At 38.0% G+C, this 17,953-nt stretch overlaps 3 protein-coding genes and 1 long non-coding RNA gene across 6 annotated transcripts; 3 read left to right on the plus strand and 1 right to left on the minus strand.

Moving 5' to 3' along the window:
- Positions 1–187: 187 nt before the first annotated feature.
- On the minus strand, positions 188–3,923 carry LOC104825489. Of its 2 annotated transcripts, none has more exons than XR_773629.1 (6): positions 3,619–3,923; positions 3,380–3,536; positions 3,073–3,251; positions 2,091–2,171; positions 1,357–1,536; positions 188–572 (listed from the first exon to the last, which is right to left on the minus strand). It is a non-coding gene; the product is annotated as an uncharacterized LOC104825489 (long non-coding RNA). The 2 variants fall into 2 exon arrangements; XR_773630.1 differs by having other exon boundaries at positions 2,065–2,171.
- LOC104825488 (protein LAZY 1-like) lies at positions 3,276–6,251 on the plus strand. The gene is made up of 5 exons (XM_010557816.1): positions 3,276–3,371; positions 3,449–3,515; positions 3,830–4,608; positions 4,889–5,174; positions 5,385–6,251. The coding sequence occupies exons 1-5, from the start codon at positions 3,366–3,368 to the stop codon at positions 5,402–5,404; spliced, it is 1,158 nt and encodes a 385-aa protein (XP_010556118.1). The 5' UTR covers positions 3,276–3,365; the 3' UTR covers positions 5,405–6,251.
- An 823-nt stretch (positions 6,252–7,074) lies between these two features.
- LOC104825490 lies at positions 7,075–10,996 on the plus strand. Its single transcript, XM_010557817.2, has 14 exons — positions 7,075–7,308; positions 7,875–7,945; positions 8,155–8,232; positions 8,413–8,488; positions 8,864–8,928; positions 9,077–9,178; positions 9,353–9,442; positions 9,533–9,607; positions 9,719–9,751; positions 9,846–9,920; positions 10,010–10,072; positions 10,157–10,231; positions 10,323–10,370; positions 10,457–10,996. Exons 1-14 carry the CDS (start codon positions 7,266–7,268, stop codon positions 10,661–10,663), a joined length of 1,101 nt encoding a protein of 366 aa, XP_010556119.1. The 5' UTR covers positions 7,075–7,265; the 3' UTR covers positions 10,664–10,996.
- Positions 10,997–11,260: 264 nt separating this feature from the next.
- On the plus strand, positions 11,261–15,398 carry LOC104825491 (probable DNA primase large subunit). Of its 2 annotated transcripts, XM_010557818.1 has the most exons (18): positions 11,261–11,456; positions 11,598–11,659; positions 11,753–11,856; positions 11,950–12,031; positions 12,118–12,177; positions 12,350–12,407; positions 12,706–12,725; positions 12,828–12,911; positions 13,005–13,069; positions 13,214–13,262; positions 13,422–13,469; positions 13,550–13,639; positions 13,726–13,785; positions 13,939–13,998; positions 14,238–14,312; positions 14,465–14,550; positions 14,883–14,976; positions 15,073–15,398. In XM_010557818.1, exons 1-18 carry the CDS (start codon positions 11,324–11,326, stop codon positions 15,196–15,198), a joined length of 1,356 nt encoding a protein of 451 aa, XP_010556120.1. In that variant the 5' UTR covers positions 11,261–11,323; the 3' UTR covers positions 15,199–15,398. The 2 variants fall into 2 exon arrangements, with proteins under 2 accessions (XP_010556120.1, XP_010556121.1); XM_010557819.1 differs by lacking the exon at positions 11,261–11,456 and having other exon boundaries at positions 11,740–11,856.
- The last annotated feature ends 2,555 nt before the right edge of the window (positions 15,399–17,953 follow it).

Consider the following 17,953-nt stretch of genomic DNA (forward strand, 5'->3'; position numbering starts at 1 on the left):
ACCAATTAACAAGTTTTGAAAATTACAATAATTCGTTTTGCAAGTTCTAGATGTCAAACAAAAAAGTTTACGAATTTGTTTTCCATTGTTTTATAAATTTAAAATTTTTTATGGGTTTTACAAAAAAAAAAAAAAAGGAGGTATTTGTTCTTTTTATAGCATTTGGAAAAGAAGAGTGACAACCCTATGAGTTGAAGAAGACCGATGCCTCCTAAGTCTAAAAAGGGTCGTTTTCTCATGTTATCTTTGGTTTCAATGTCAGTGTTTTCTTGCACAACTCGGAAAGCCAAATGTCTCATGAAAGTGCCTGGTCTGGCACTGGTCTTTAATGGAAACAGAGATGTCCTAAATCTTCAGGTCCAAGAGCCAGCCAAATCAAACCCACCACCAACAAAAAATGGGAAAGGAAGGAGCAAATTCTGTAGTACCTCAGTAGTTGAGGTGAGTGGGAGTTGGGTGTTTCGGCGAAAACCGCTGTCTAGTTCATCACCGCGGGCTGTGTGAAAAGGGTACGCCTCGGGACATGAATCGACGCAGATCACTGTTGATCTCGTCGCCTTGCTCATCAGAATCTGCAAGGAGGGTAAAGACAAACATGGGGAGACAAAAAAACATGTCCGGAGATTAAAGGAAGTTGTTCATCTTGAGATAAAACTGCTTCTAGATACTTGGATGCTTTCTAGAAAAATATAGCCTAACTTCATTTGCATGAATCAATCAATCATCAACCGGTTTTACCTACTCAATGCCGAAATCAACTTTGTTCTCCTAGAAGCACGGTAATAGTCCCGAGAAGTGGTATTATGAGTTAATGATGGCATACCGACCAGTATCGGATGATGTCTAACAAGACTTTAGACAACTTCCCCAGACAACACAGTTTGTAAGAAAATGTTCTGCTCATGATCTTGTGGAATGCCTGTGCTAAATGGTGCCAAAGCCATACATCAGGTTGAATGCGCAAGCTCCAGAAGGATTGGTTCGGAATGGGTCAATATTGATATCTTTTCATATTCCAGCAAATGTATGGTTCCAGTAAGTGTCAGAAGCCAAAGGCAGGGGAGGGTCCCGGGACCCCTATTGTATAAGGTAAGCGACTAGACATTTCTTTGGAGTCTTTTCTTGGACTGGTCTGATCATCAGACATTCTAAAGAAACGAATTCTCTAACCTCAATCATGGAAAAAGAAAATTGATGTATGTGAATTCTAGTTGTTTGATGTGGTAATCGCCAACAAGAACCGAATATCGCCAAATCTGATTCAATAACTACAACCCTCTAAAAACCTTCTACTGCATTGTCGTGTGATTCAATAATTGCATCTTTCTAGTTGCAAGTTGTGTTGGAAAGACGTACCGGAGTAAGCTGCATTGCATGTGTGCCTTCCATGATGAGGAGAAACACAACTTGTGCGACATGTAATGGACCTCATATTGCCCTTTTAAGTTCCTCGTGAAAAGAAAGTCATCAATTTGTACCCTCTAGTCAAATGCTGGCTACTCAAAAGAGCATGGCACAGGCTTCTTCTCCCTGTCCCTACACATGAAGAATGTTTAGTTCAGGTCGTTCGGCGTGAGTTACACGGGTTCGAATCATCCAAATGTACGTGTTGCATTAATGTGCAACACATTTTCTTTTCCGCCAGCCTAACAATAATATCTAGAAACCATCACGGAAGATTACTGGTCGGCCAAATCGAAAGAGAAGACATAGTGTTTGGTTCTTCCAAATCGAAATTGCCGGAACCGGAAGGAAACTAAGCCCTTAGATGATCCACCTTTCTATCTTCATCTTTCTCTGTAATTTACTTAATATACCTCCTACATTTCTGACAAACATCTACTCTCATATGGACAAAGCAAACACAAGCTACGTGACAAAACAATTCGTACTCTATTCTCTGTGAGGGTACTTTTGGCAAGCTTAGGGACTTCAACCTCAAGTTAGAACAGGAATACCTAAGATAATTTCCTAGAACTAGAATCTTTTGCAATATATCCATCTTGAACTATGTTGTAATGACTCTTTTAGTGCTTTTATGCATAGTTATATTTTCTCGGATACCTTATAGAGACGAGGTAGATTCTTACCGATGATCATCCTACCCTGTTTCTGGAGGTTTCTCGATAAGCTTCAACATCAATGATATCCGTATTTCTTTGTCAATAATCCTAAGAAATTGAAAATACCTCAGACAAATAAAAATGTTTAATAACTACCTACAGGTAAACAAGCGGAGAAGGAAGCAAATTCGAACGGGAAAAATACAAAGAGAGCCTACTTCATCAAAGCTAATTATTTTGCAGCAACAAATTGTAGGGTGAGATTATATGGGAATGACAACCAGATTGAACATATCTATTCATATGGCAATGTTTTCAGGATGAAGGAAAGCGGTAACAGTAAGAAAGCAAGCGAGTTAGTTTAAAACCTACATTTTCAACAAACAAAAACAGTGGTCTAGCCAAGATGAAATCAGATGCAACTTGCAAGTATTCATGAGAATGGCATCCAATTTTCAGCGGACGATCCTTATTATGGAAAGGTAATAATACCCTTGATGCATTCAAGTCAGTCCATCTCTAAGCTCTACGCGTAACACCACCACAATACACTGAACATGAACTTCTTCCAAGAGGAAGAGGCAGTAACTGAACTAATTCCAGTAAAAAAGAAAGTCATTGCAGAGGGCAGCCAAAATCAGACCACATGAGATACGTTCTTTAACAAGTTCAATATCAGATTTAAGCCTTAGGTGTTGGCAGTAAAATGTTTTGCACCTCATGCCACTCTTCTTAGGGTCTTTCCACTAACATATAGCAACCAAAATATACAACTTGCCATAGGGCACGGGTACCAGGCTACCAGCAGCAAGTAGTATATGATAATTGAAATGTCAAAATAAGGTCATAGACATTCAGGTGCTTGGGAGTCTCCCACAACACAACTAACCGAACCCAAATTGATCTTAGACCGCTAAATGTACCTTCCATGGACATGATACAAGAGACTTTAAAGGAAGGTCATAAAATGTTGTGAACAATGCAGGATCATGCAATGGAAATTTCTAACCTCTTTGATAAAACCATGCAGATCCATCTATCTGAAATACTGTTCACTTCCCACATCAAGAAATGGGGACCCCCCCTGGCCGGTGATCACATGATTTGATCTTGAAAACCGCAATCTTGTAATTATCTCTATGTTTCTCTCAAGCCAGCTTACTTTCGGCAAGTAGAGACTTGGGAGAGCTGTTTATATACCATAAAAAAGCCTAATTTAATAACAAAGGCAATTACTCAAAATCTCCTTGTTCCAATAGAGCAAAAAAAAGAAGTTCCAGAGTTGAAAGCAGGAGATATATCATGAAGGTAATTACCAATCCATTATACTTGGTAACAGTGATCTTCCATGCAGTTATTAACTCCTACAATCTCTGGTGGTGCAGTTACTGGGCTGGATGCACCGGAAATTCCGGCAGAATAGCAATGAACCACTCAAGGATTTTGTCATGGGTTAGTCCTCTGCCACACATTCTGAATTTGAATTCTAGCAATTAGCATATATGAACAGTGTAGGAAATTGATGACTAAATAAAAAGGGTGCACATTCACTCACCAAAGGGTAAAAGTAGACATGGACCAAGGCTCAAGAAGGCTTGCATCAGGACATGCTATTACATGTTAATCATAAACTTACACTGAACACCTGATGCTAGACATATACAGAGACAACACAGCTAATATCCTTATAGAATTATATTGATAGAAACCTTTCTCAGCAAAAACATTTGCACCGTCCCACTTTGCTTTTGACATTATTTTATCAGAAAATGTGGGCACGCATATGTCTGGACAGCCACCACATCATCAGCAATACTGCTATGCTAAACCAATTTATGGAACCAAATTCTACGAACAGAACCCAGCATACTTCAGAAAATCCTTCACTGGTATTGAAACAACACAAGTTGAAGAAGAAGATCACGAAGATGAAGAGTCACCAGCAATTTCTGAGATATTCGATGGCTTTCTTGCAATTGGTACCCTTGGCTCAGACCCTAATATCAGCGCCCCGTCAACACCAACATTCACCATCTCCCTGGAGAATGAAGTAACAGAGAAAGAGCTGAAACTCCTAAATGATAATTTGGAAAAGATTCTTGGAGCAGAAGTCAAAGAAGACATTTGTGACGCCTCCTCTGCGAGAAACAGTCATGTCAGTGCTGGCAGAAGCAGCCAAGGAAGTACAATCACTCTGAGTGGTAAGACTTTGGAGATCCCAGAGGCCAACCACAATGGAAGTAATGTCTGTCCTCTCCAGGGATATCTCTTTGGATCAGCAATTGAGATGTCAGAAACAACAACAGTAAAGAAGGAACATAGAACATCCCTGAGAGAGTTGTTTCAAAAAACTAAAATAACCGATGAGTATGGTGGAGGAAGGTGCGAGAGAGATGAGAAGCGAACAGAGAAGGATGCAGATAAATCAGCAGTCAATATGATGAAAAGGATGCTGAAGAAAAGAGTTCCACATCTATCCAGAAGCTCCACTGCAGCATATGGCCGACCAGCAAATTCATCCCCAGCAGAAACAAAACTGAACAAGGTACACCCAGTCAAATCCAAAATTCTATTAACAATTCCATTCTGAGTTTGCTGAGGTAAGGCTCTTATGCTAAGTATTTATTAAAACCAAATATTGATAATGGCCAGTGGACATCAGTGTGATTAACATGACAAAGAAAGCTCTGCCTCATAAGCTTCATCAATGCATATATGAATATATGGGTTTTCTTCAAGCAACATTTTTCTGATTTTGGTCGCAAGTAACATTTGACTTGCAACGTTTGCACCATGTTTTTCATATTTCCATATATGGCATGTAGATCCTACACATATTCCACAGGAAAGTGCATCCTGAAAGTTCAACATCAAGCAAAACGCACATGAAACTCCCCAAAGAGAAAAAGAAGCACCGAAGCATCTCTTCTGATGGTGCAAGCAACTACCAATGCCGGACTTTTCCCAAAGGCGAGACTATGGCACTTTCTCAGGGTGTCATTCCTCACAAGGGAACAAGAAACTGCTACAAGAGCCAGTTCAACCCTCAGTTCGCTCTAAAAAGTGACTCAAATGGGAACAGGGAATTCTGGATCAAATCCGACGCCGACTGTAAGTAAAACCCCATTCTCAATCACAAAACCCCATCAACGACACAATTATAACATTCCACACAGCATTTCCACATTACAACATGCACACGTAATCGGTTCTTTAGAGAATTATACGCTACTGATGTAATATTATCCAAACTAATAATAGAATTCCGGGAAAGAATAGTTTCTAGCTTTACCCTTATGCAATCTTTGACTGTTCTTGCAGATTTGGTGTTGGAGCTCTAAGTGAACAGAGCAACAAAACGCTGTGGACAACCGGCTCAACTACTGGGCGGTCGTCCATGGTCAGTCCCAAGTATGTATGGGGCACTATCTATCAGCAAATCTACTAAGTAATGTTTCCGTTATTGATATATGCAAACCATGGTGTGCTTGATTAAGAGAAACCCGAGAACGGAATAAGCAAATTATCGCCTGTAACGTTATGAAAAACGCCTACTTTTGATTGTGGTGAAAGCTTAATGTTGCTTGCTTGCTACAGAATCAAACCAAAAACCAAAGTATCAGGTTTTAGTAAGAGAAATCTTCAACTTCAACCCATTATCAAAAAAGATTGGGAAAATCTGATAAACGTCTAATAAAGATAGACAGACAGGAACAAACACAAGATGGAAGAATGCCATGCTTTCGTCAGCTACATAATCCGAAGGCATCAAGACAAACATAAAGATCAAGGTGATAAAAGACAACAAGCTGCAGGACAGCGAAAAACCGACCAGACAGCCTCGCCATTGTCAACGACATCAAAAATCTTGTCGTCATGAAAACGTCATCGTACCCAATATAGATTTCGACCGTCGTCTCGAGCTATACCACTCTCGGAGGAAGAAAAAACACGGAATCGGAGACACAGAGCGCGTAAGCGAGCGACATTAGCGCGGAAATGGAAAAACCGCAAAAAGGAAGAAATTAACAGGAAAAACCCTTCTTCCTCAATCATCTTGAATCACATCCAATTTTCGGAAGACGACGAAAAGAAAACACCGCAAGACATTTCGTCACCCGTTTCCAAGGCCATCACACGCGAAATGAAATCCATTGGGGAAAAAAACAATTACATTACAAAAAAAAACGCAATTAAATGCTCCCAGAACTTCCGCATATCTTGCCTGAAACAAGAGATTCAAGGTCTCCATCGTCATTGAAATTGAAAATACCGCTCGGCATTGAAGAAATCCAGAAAGTTCTTTATCAAAAGAAATCCAAAAAGCAATTATTGCTATTCTTCAGCGAGAATTTTCACGTATTATGATAATTTTTAAAAAAATTTAAAAATAGAAATAATCGACAAAATGTTTGGGCTTTACCAATTTGTGACGTAGCCAATTGGGCTTTATTGATGGGCCGTTACATTATCGGCCCAACATAGCCCACTAAGTGGATCCAAAGAAGCAGAAGTGGAAATGGGTTCACGCCCGAGGACCATAATTAAACTTTAATGATAACAGATTTGTTAATTAAGGAAATATAATAGAATACATATATAAGCCATATATTTTCTTTTTTAATATGTGATTTTTTTTTATTTTTTGACTTATTAATTTCTAATTCTAAGATTAAATCTGTTTTATTTATAATTGATCAACCATTTAATTTCCAATAAAAAAATAGAATATACGTAATTGCATATATTTTTTTCTAGAATGTAATTAGTAATTATACATCCGATTCGAAAATAACATTCCATCGGCCAAATCAGTTCGTGAATATAATAAGGTTGGCTAAATTCTTATACCCTTTTATTTAAAACAAAAATTAAATAATAAATAATGACTTTTTCTTCGACATTTTATTCAATATCTAGAAAAATAAAAGGACCCAATAAAGGCCCTAATAATTATAGCCCAAAAGAAAAATATTAAAAAATAATATTTATATAATAATTTTCTCAAAAAAAGGAAACGCTGCTGCTGCCGGAAAAAGGGAACAACTCGCGTCTTCTCTCTCCCCCACAAGACAACAATCCATTGTCTTACCTAAGAACTTCTCTGTTTCGCCGTCGTCTCTCCAATCCTCTCATGCGGAATCTACCTTCGTCTTAGTGTCTCAAGGTTAAAGCTTGGGCTCATAGTCTCAGTCGGTGATCATGGCTCTTCCGCTCGGGAAGCTGACCCTCCTCGTCGGTGCAGGTCCGTGCATTCATGGGGGTTTCCTCTCTTGTATTAGTCTCTGTGGCTGTGCTTCGCTGGAATTCAACTCGGTTTCTATTCGAGTTTTTTTTCTTCCGATTGGGGCGTCGTAATAAGTGGGAGAGCAATTAGGGTTTTTGATAAACCCTTGATCCATAGGGGAAAATCTGTCTTTGGTTGGTTCTCTGTCATTGATTGTGCATCAGTTGGATTTTCGAGGCGATTGATGTTTCAATCTGATGATCGGTTCGGGTTTTTAGCTATGGCGTATTTGATTCAGACTAGATTTTTGCCGAATTGCTTTTAACTTCGTTTCAAAGATCTGGGTATCAAATTTTTTGCCCTAATGTATTGCAAAGATGGTTTCTAGTCACCTAAATGGGTTCGTTGTGTCTGTATATACTCTGGATGATTAGTATAGAACTTGCTAAGGAAGAATATTGGTTATCTGATGAATGTCGGTATTAGTTGGGAAGTTTTGGCTTCTGATTCCTTGTATGTATGCGTTTATGTTGCTTATTGTTCACTTTAATTAACCGAGTTATGTTGTTTTTGTGTTTCTTTAGGTCTTGTCGGCTCAGTTATTGCAAAAGAAGGTTTACCAGATGTTTCAAGTTTCATCTCTGGTGCATTCAAGGTATTCCAATGAAGTGATTGAATTTGAATAAATGGGATTAGATCGAATGGAGATTTTCTTTTTTTACGGGTTGAACTATTACAGTGGCTTTGTTGTAGTGTTTGCTCATCTTGTTGATTCTCTGCTTTATTCCATTTCATGTAACTTTTGAAGCTTGGTTGTAGAATGATGTGTGACAAAGTGTCATAATTGTCTTCTTCTCTTTACAGATTGTGTTCAGGCAACTAAAACAAGAAGAACAAGTCAAATCAGCTAAGAAGCCTCACAATGATACCCTTTTGGCTCAGGTTAGTCTGAACATTAATCTAATTGTCAGTGTCGTCTGCTATTCAGTAGTAGACTGAGTAAGAAAGCTGTAAGACTCATGTGACGACTTGAGGGGTTATTTCCTACGGAATAGCGAATCATGCTTTTGGTTAGTTATAACAATACTGTTTACTTATCTTCTGAGGTCTTGTCATTTTTAGGTGAACAGTCTAAGACAGGAATTGCAGATGCTGGCTTCAAACAGGTCTATCACCATTGTCTCTACGGGTGGATCAGGTCTCTCTAACGTCTGCTTTTATGTTCATGGAATTATCTTCCTCTGTTTCTCTCTTCTCTTCTTTTGCCTTACATATGTGCTGAATATGCCTATTACAGTCTATTTTTGTCAATAACAGAGTGCTGACCTTTTTTTTTTTTGGTAATGGACTTATTACCGACATGTTGCAACACTATGGAATGTTAGTAGTTCGGTCTTTAATATTTATGTCCATTTTCTCGGTTGTTTTTTGGATGTCCCTTTTGAATTTTTCCCTTGTAATGACATGCCTTTTTTTTTGGTCCTGAATGCCACAACATTGTCTTCTCATCTGTGCCATCATTCTTTGTTGGCTTTTTCTGAAGATAATCTCAACAGTTTCCCTCCGATTTCAGGTGGTAGAAAGTATGGTGTGATCATTATCATCGCAGTTGTAGGGTATGGATACGTGTGGTGGAAGGTAATGTTGTCATTCCTACCAAAAGTTATATCTTTTCACTTGCTTTTATGTGCTGACATTATCAATTTGACTCGGGTTTCTCCATCTTGTTATTATCTTCTCCATTTACAACGAATTGGGTATTAATTCCTTCTGGAAATATTATCAGGGATGGAAACTTCCGGATTTTATGTTTGCAACAAGGCGTAGTTTATCCGATGCATGTAATTCTATTGCCAAACAGCTTGAGGATGTCTACTCCTCGATTTCGGCAAGTTTTTTTCTGCCCCTATTTCTTTTTGTGAATCCAATGAATTTTGTGTTCATGGTTTTCTTTTATTCCATAACCAGACATATTTGATAAGATCTGGTCTCCGATTATGGTAGAAAATCAATTGTTGTATGGTTTTGTTACTCTGTTTCTGTTTATGTTCATCCATGGCAGGCTACAAAACGGCATTTATCTTCAAGAATCGAGAGAGTGGACTCTAGTTTGGACGAGATTGAAGGGATTACTAAAGAAACAGGAAAAGAGGTAGATTTCGACGGGAAATACGTTAAAAGATTATGGACTTACTGTATGATTCAACGCCACGAATCTTGAAAATGGATTAAAACCGTTTAGGTGACTGAACTACGTGACGGTGCATCAAGAATCAACGATGATGTCAGGTCCGTTCGTTATGTCGTCGAAACTCTGGTAAGCAAATTGCGTAATCCCATGTACATGCTAGTGGTGCCGGTGCCCAAAAAAACCAAAAACCATGTAAATGATTATAATCTTCTTCTCTTCACCATTTTTTTTTTGCAGGAAAGTAAAATCAACCGTATCGAAGGAAAGCAGGTGGTTTTTGTTTCGATATCATCTTTTAAATTACAGCTTATTTTTTTTTATATCATTGTGTTTTGATATTTTTATTTTTTACCCGCCTGTAAAGGATATAACGCTGAAAGGAGTCGGGACACTGTACGCTCAGTATCGGGAGAACATAAGAATCCAAGAGCCCGCTCAGGCAATGAACCCTTCCCGTGTTATAAACTTGTAGATCCGTTTCATTGATATTTTTTGTCTAATTTTCCGGGAATGCTTCTTTTTTTTCAGGGTTTGCCATCGAATTCATCAAGACCGGCTCTTGAGGCAGCTCCTATGACACCGTCGTCAAGGGTAAGCGATTCGAATCCTTCTTCGTCTGATCTCATCGTCATATGAATGGCTTCTCCTCTTAATACGGTTCTTCGAAATGAGCAGACTGGCTCTTTGCCCCCTGTTTCTCCCCGCGAATCTCATTCCCATTCATCTTCGATATCTAATGGATCGAACAAGGTACGCCCATAATCATATCCCGACAAGAATTGGCTTCTGCATATCGTTTCGATCGATTCAACGCTGAGATTTCTCACGTTTGTTTGGACAGTCGTCACAGCGTCTGCTTCAGCACGCTCAGTCCTTGTCCGGTCTGAAGGTACGTTACGTACGTAAATACGTATTCTTTCATTTATCTCCACACGAAATCTGAAACAATCTCCCCGTAAAACTCTCCCCTGTCAGGATGTGAACGAATGCTCTGGCAACAGCCGAGACCCTTCTTCCGACAGAACTCAAACTCGTCACACGGAAGCCACCACCAGCAACGGGTCATCAGCCACGGGTTCTGGTTCTGGTCTGTTTGGGATATTCTCCGCCCCGAGAATCCTCAGGACGAGGAGCGCCATCAATGCCGTGCCTCAGCCCTCTCACTCGTCCGGACCGCAATAGCAGCCGCGGCGGCGGTACTTCCTGTTCCGGTTACTGTTTCATACATATAAAGATCATGAATGGTGGAACAGCAAAACGACAAAGTGGGGGTACTTTTGTATCTTGAAGAGGAGATTTTTATTTAGGGTTTGTTCTGTCTCTTCCCGGTGCCATTGGAGTGTTCTTGGAGAGAAATTTCTCAGAAGGTTGCAGAATTTTTGTAGTGATATTTCTGAGTATATTTATAAGAGTTATATTGCATTTTGTGATTTTGGACTGTAGAAGAGGATGATGATGATCATGTCCTCTGCACATCTTTGATTCCCTTGAAATAAAATACATCAAATTCTATAATGGTTTGAGAAAATTTTGATTTCATATCATTTTTATATTATGATATTTTAAATCTTAGATTCGCAAAATATAGAAAATATTTATGACTTTATTTGGTAGTTTTCTTATTTTATGTACTTGTAGATTAACCAGAGGTTGTTGTTAGCCCATGATATGGAAGCCCATCGTTATGGCCCAATTAAGGCCCAATGTGGGGCCCAATAGAAGTCGTGCTTTTCCCGCGCTCTCTTGAACGGAGCTCTCATCGTTGGGGGTTGGGTGCGCTTTTGCGGTCGGAGTGTGGAGGCCAAATTTGTCGGCGAAGAGGAGGAAGATAAGTGGAAAACAATGGAAGTCATAAGATCTCAGAAGCGGTCGGTCCCCAATGAATCCGTCACGACGATCCCGCTTTATCTTACAGCTCCTTCTCTGGAAGTCCGCCTCGAAGAGTTCGAGCTCTTCGCCATGGATCGCCTCCGAGGTTCTCTTTCTCCCACTTCGTTTTCTTGTTTATCTCAATTCCGAGGGATTAGAGTTTTCATCTGCTTTGATTTCTGGTCGAATTGGTCGGAACCAATCATTCTACGGCTTTGAACTCGGGCCAATCGGTTACTCGTGACAGTTCTGAAAGCGATTTCTGATGGATTGGCTCGTGGAAAAAACCACAAGGAAATGGACGATCTGGTAAAGTCTATTGACTGGTTTCAGAGTGAATTACTATTTCAATGGCGTTTCCTAGGTTATGGTCTTTATTCTCACTCTAGGGTGCCGTTGTAGGTCGAAACTCTCTGGAAAGCAAACATGAGACACTCGGATGCTTCACAGATGGTCAACAAGGATATAACCTCCCATTTCGTTCTGCGTCTCGTTTATTGCAGAACGTGAGTTCATGTTTCATTTCCACTCCTACGGTTTTGTTGCATTAGTTTTGTTCTGGGTTTTCCTTATTTGGCGTTCTCTTGATTTTCCTTAAGAGAGGAGTTGAAGAAATGGTTTCTTAGCACAGAAACTGCTCTTTTCCGCCACCGTTTCCGACTTCTTAACTTTGAGGCACAGGTATTACTACCACTTCTCTCTTAGCCCATGAATCTTTTCTTGTGTAAATGTGCATTGCCCGGTCAGATTTGGTTTTGTGTTCTCAGAGGACGATTGTGGCAGAATTTGGGTTGCAATATAAGGCAGTCACTGGCACAGAACTTGAGGTAATTGTTAGCTGTATGTAGAGATTTGATCATTGTTACAGAAGAATAAATGTGAAGTTGAGTGAATTATCTATTCATCTCGGAGGATGCAATCGAAGAAAGTTTCTGTGGATGCTGGGATGTTTTTAGCTTTTATTTATCAGAATTTATAGATGTTATGTCAACTTCGCAGAGTGTCAAGGAGAGGTTGGGTCAAGTCGTGCGTTCACTAGGTCAAATTTCGCCTAGCGGTATGACCCTTTTCTATCGGTTCCATTTCCTGTTGGAAATAGTACTCAGGCTTTTGTCTTCGTGCTTACTGCATACATAGGCGTTATGCCTTAGTCTTAGTATAACATACCAGCGCTATGCATAGTTTGTTTGTTTGTTTTCTAAACCAGCGGTTGGATGAGGATATATGTTATTGTGTTTAGAGGTGATGATAGCTTTATCCAGTTCTACGCCTTCCAGTTTCCCGATTTCTGGGCGATCTTGTTTTTCTTCTACCCTATCTAACACAAAGTCGCTCTTATTTCTTGATTTTTGCAGTTGAAACCATAAACTACAAGGTAGATCTGCAATCCCCAAGTTATTGTGTTGTTCGTACTAGACAATATGTTCATGCTGAGAATTCGTATGGCTGATCAGTAATTGATTTGCCCATCAAAAAGGTTCCTTTTGAAGAGGTCCCGGACCTTGTGGCAAGTCGAAGAGTATATGTACATAAAGGGTTTGCTTTTGTAGCTGGGAGTCAGGCAAGTTTTAGTTTCACGTACAACTTCTGAACATAATCCCCTTCAATAGTATTATCTCCTCTGGTGACTGCTTTTTCTGTTATCTTCCTGCAGTTGGTTTCCCTTGTAGTCACACAATTTCGCTCTCATTTATCGAAGGCGCTCATTCTGACAAACAGGTTATTCTGTTTACATGAATATCTCACAATTACCTCTCCAGATATTGTCGCTCATATTGTATGATTCTGAGAAACAGGCTTTCCAGACTATCAATTTGTAAGCCTTTCCTGGGATTTAACAAAAACGTTTGCCTTCTGTTGCAGAAAATGGATGTCTACCATTATAGAACGAGAAAAAGACCGGCTAACTCCTGTAAGTTAAGGGTTCTGTGATTTCTAATTTCAGATAGACGACTAATACCTTACCTGCTGCACTTGTCGTGTTCTCATCTTTTTCCTCCTTTCTTTTCTATTTATTTTTTTGTATGTTCCTTTTCTCACGCTGGATTGGGTTTCTTTTGGCATCATTCAGATCATAGAAACGTTATCCAGTAGCTACTTGGGTCCTGACTATTCTCAGGTGGGGATCATCCTTTTAAGTTTGTTATCTATACGTTACTGTGGTATCTAATTTGTCATGTCATTGATTTGCCTCCGCAGTCACATGAGTATGCTGACATATCACTTAAGGACATTGATCAAGTTGCCAAGAGTTCTTTTCCACTGTGTATGCGTCATTTATTTGAAAAGGTATGCTGCTTAATGTGTTCGCTAATCATCTATTCTCTAATTCTGCCGCTTCCACCTTGCTACAAAACATGAACTGCCATTCACAGCTTCGAGAAGATCACCATCTAAAACATGTAGGACGGATGCAATTGGGCCTCTTTCTTAAGGTTTCACATACTCCCTTCTCTATCTTAGTTTAGTATCATGAAAGTGACATGATGCAGATGAACTTATATGAGACATCTCAGCAGAAATGTGCATGTTGTATTTGTACGCTTCCATTGATTTATAGTCTGCTTACGTCAGATTTTCTTTTGTAGGGTGTGGGTTTGAAGCTGGATGACGCCTTAGCATTTTGGAGGGCGGAGTTCGCGCAAAAGGTAAGATTGCGTTGCAACTGTTTTGTCCTATTAACATCCCGCATCATGCATCTTGACCATTTCCCAGAAAATAAACTAGGTTTTCCTATTATTTGCTCTTCCGTCCATGTTTGGGTCTATAGCAAATTGATTATATGGTGATTTAGATTGATCTCCGAGGGAAATGGTAGCTACTAGCTACTAGCTACTTAATACAGCATTCTTGGATGCTTATTTCTCATTCCCCTTTTGCTCTTTAGGTTGGCGCTGAGAAGTTCGAGAAAGAGTATGCATATTCCATTCGTCATAACTACGGGAAAGAAGGAAAGAGAGCGGTAATATGCCGGTGGTCACTTTCTAAAAAGAAAACTAAGTCTCTCTTGAAAGCGAGCTAGCTTCAAGTCCTTTGTCACCTTTCAATATGACCTGAAGCAAACTACCAAAACGCAAGGATCTGATCATACCAAATTCATCATTGCCATTGCAGGATTATACCCCTTATGCTTGTCAAAAGATCATTTCATCTGCTCCTGGTGTTGGGGATCATCATGGCTGTCCATATCGGCATTTCAGGTCAATATGCTTCTTGACACTGTTGCATTCTTTTCTCGGGAAAACAAGTAGGGGAGTAGCTCTCTTAGGATTGATACACGACAAGAAGATGGAATCGAGTCATATGTCCATTTGTTATTTCTGTTGGATTAAGCATGTTTGTGCCTACTTCGACTTTTTCCGAGGCTTCACATCTAAACGAGTGGATAACCTTTTGCAACGAGAACATTACGAGCATATGTCAGAATCCTGAAACTTAGAAAGAGAGGCCGGAATCATTGGATAAAACCTGAGTGATGTTTTTTCTTGCACGAAAATGCTACAACCGTTTTTTAACTGCCTTACGATGACAGCGAGGAAAACCTACGCGCAGCACTCGGTAGAATGGGATTGAGTTCTAACGCAACAGAAGACGTAATGGACAAAGTCCGAAACCGGCACTATCAGGTGAAGAATCCGTAGTTATTAGCCTCTTATATCCCTTCTTTTTTCGGGGTTTTCCCTCGTTCGATACTGATCCGAAATCTTTGGATTGAATCGAAGCTGGCATGTACATTGACGTTCGAAGCTGTTTATGGACCGTCGACTGATGCTGGGATCAACCATCCGAATCAGTACTTCGACGAGAGTCAGAAGATACTGAAATCCAAAGCAGCTCCTTTGGTATGATTACACATTGCTCCCACCACGAGTTCACCAACCATTATACAGATTGTGATTACTAGATAATATCAGGGAAATATATGTTTGAAATGAGAATATAGGTTGTCCACTTCCCCAATTTGATTCTCATGGTTATAGAAAATTTATACATATTAGACAAAAAAAAACTATATATTATATGAAAAATAAATCTTTATTGGATTATAATATTTGGAGATTATACATGTTCTTTCATGTACAGCAACCATTTTTTTCATCTCAAAGCCATAAATTTCATTTCTATATATATATATATATGTACCAAGATATTCGATTCTTCATACTCTTAAACCCTAAAAATTAATCGAATTCGTGTACTATGGGGTTTAAAAAAGGATATCACATTGTATTATCTTCTTTTTTTTTTTCTATTTCGGTATCAAGCCAAAGACAGAGGAAAACATATTAATGATTTATTTGATTAATTAAATGTATATAAAATGCAAGAACATATCGTATATAATCAAGTTTCGTGTTAATGAATGTGATTAATATCAAGATCATGGAATGATTAAGACATTCACGTAAAGCGGGTAAGAATATAATAAAGAGAAAAGAAAATACAAAAAAGACCCTTTTTGACTAAGATAATGCCATGCAGAAGTATATAGCATTTTTAACTATTATAATGGTATATTATATTCTCCAAATTCCTATTCATTGGAATCAATATTTTGGATTTTGGTTAATTTACTTTTGGATTTGAAATTCTTCTATTATTTATATATATATATATATATATATATATATATATAAATTTCCGGACAGATATATATATATATATATATAGTTCTTATTTATGTTGAATTTAGATCCATTTGTATTTTAATAAAGTTCCATTTGTGTTTGATTTTTATTGAAAAAAATCTTGTTCAATTTAGATTTGATTTAAATTTTCTATTATTTTAATTTTTGATTCGTTAATTTGAATTTAAAATAATCAATTGGTTTTAAACCTGATCTAATTTGTATAAAGTTACATATTATTTATCTCCATTTTATGCTTAGTGTCAAAGCCAAAGACAGATTGAAAATATGATTATTCCTTTTCTTATATTCACTACAAAAAAACCTGCATATAGCGACGGAATTTGCGACGGAAATTTCCGTCGCACAGGAAATTGCGACGGAATGTGACGATTTTACGACAGAACGTGGAAAAAAATTATTCGTCGCAAACAGTCGCAAAATCCGTCGCAATTTGCTACGGTTTGCGACGGATAATTCTGTCACAACAAAGAAATAGATGATTTGCGACGGAAAATAAAAATTGCGACGGATTGCGACAGAATATTCCGTCGCAATGTATTTGGTTTCGGTTTTCGACGAAATTTTTTGAATTTTGGGCGCGTAAATAAATTTCATTTTGTGACGGATTGCGACGGAAAATTCCGTCGCAAAACGCAATATAAAACCACGAGTCGTCTTCTTTATCAGATTCAAAGATTTTCGGAAAAAAAATAAAAATCGCCATTTTTTTCTAAATCTCTCCAAAGATCGTCAAATTTCTCCCATAAGGTAATATATATGTATTTATGTATATATATATGTGTGTGTTTGATGTGTTTGTGTGTGTTTATGTATGTGTATGTGTGTGTAAGTGAATGTGTATATATATGTGAATGTGTATGTGTGTGTTTATATATGTGTGTAAGTGAATGTGTATGTATATGTGAATGTGTATGTGTAACATCCTGATTTTTTTATTAATTAATAGATTAATTAATTATTAATAATAAATAATTTTAAAAAAAAACAAGGAGAAGGTTTGGCCGCCCACGTGAAACAAATCACGCATAACCACCTACCCATATACATATATATAATATATCTAATATAATAATGATTATAAAATAAAATATTTATTATAAAAAAAATGATAAAACCTCGCTATATAAAGGACATGCGATTCGGATGAAGCATACGAGAGAGAGAGAGAGAGAGAGAGAGAGAGTAAAAAAAAAAAATTTAAAACATTTGCGACGGAATGCGACGGAAAAAAATCCGTCGCAAATTGCGATGGAATTATCCGTCACTTTCCGTCGCAAAACGCAGATTTTTGGATTAACGACCGTTATACGTTTGCGACAGCGCTATACCGACGGAAATAAATCCGTCGCATTCCGTCGCAAATTCTTAATTGCGACGGATTTCTTTTATATTTACGACGGATTTTTCCGTCGGTATATAACTATTTTCTTGTAGTGATTATACTATAAAGCATATGAGTGTATATAATCAAGCTTCGAGTGTTGTCATTAATGTCGATATTGTGGAATGATTGAGATATATATTCATGTAAAGTGAATAAGAATATAATTAATAGACAAGAAAATAAAAGTAAGAGCCTTTTTTAGTAATATAATACGGTGCTAAAGAGTATATGACATTTCTAAATTATATAATGGAATATTATATTCTCCAAGTTCGAAACAATGATCATGAACCATATCTTAAAAAGGAATCCGAAGCAAATAAAATCTTTGTAGAACTAAGAAAAAGGTCCGGATTTAATATATTTAATATATATGATTAATAGAATCGAAAAAGTGGACGAATGTTATCCTAATTAATTAACGTGCATAAAAATTGTTATTGGAACGTATTTTTATTATTATGATGTGTTTTAAACGATATTCAACTCTAAACTAACGTTTTTAAACATTGCATATTTAAATTAATACACATTTATCGAAAACTATTGAATCATTTACGTCAACTA

This window comes from Tarenaya hassleriana, unplaced genomic scaffold, assembly GCF_000463585.1.
Source record: "Tarenaya hassleriana unplaced genomic scaffold, ASM46358v1 Cleome47, whole genome shotgun sequence".
In the NCBI taxonomy this organism is placed as follows: domain Eukaryota; kingdom Viridiplantae; phylum Streptophyta; class Magnoliopsida; order Brassicales; family Cleomaceae; genus Tarenaya; species Tarenaya hassleriana.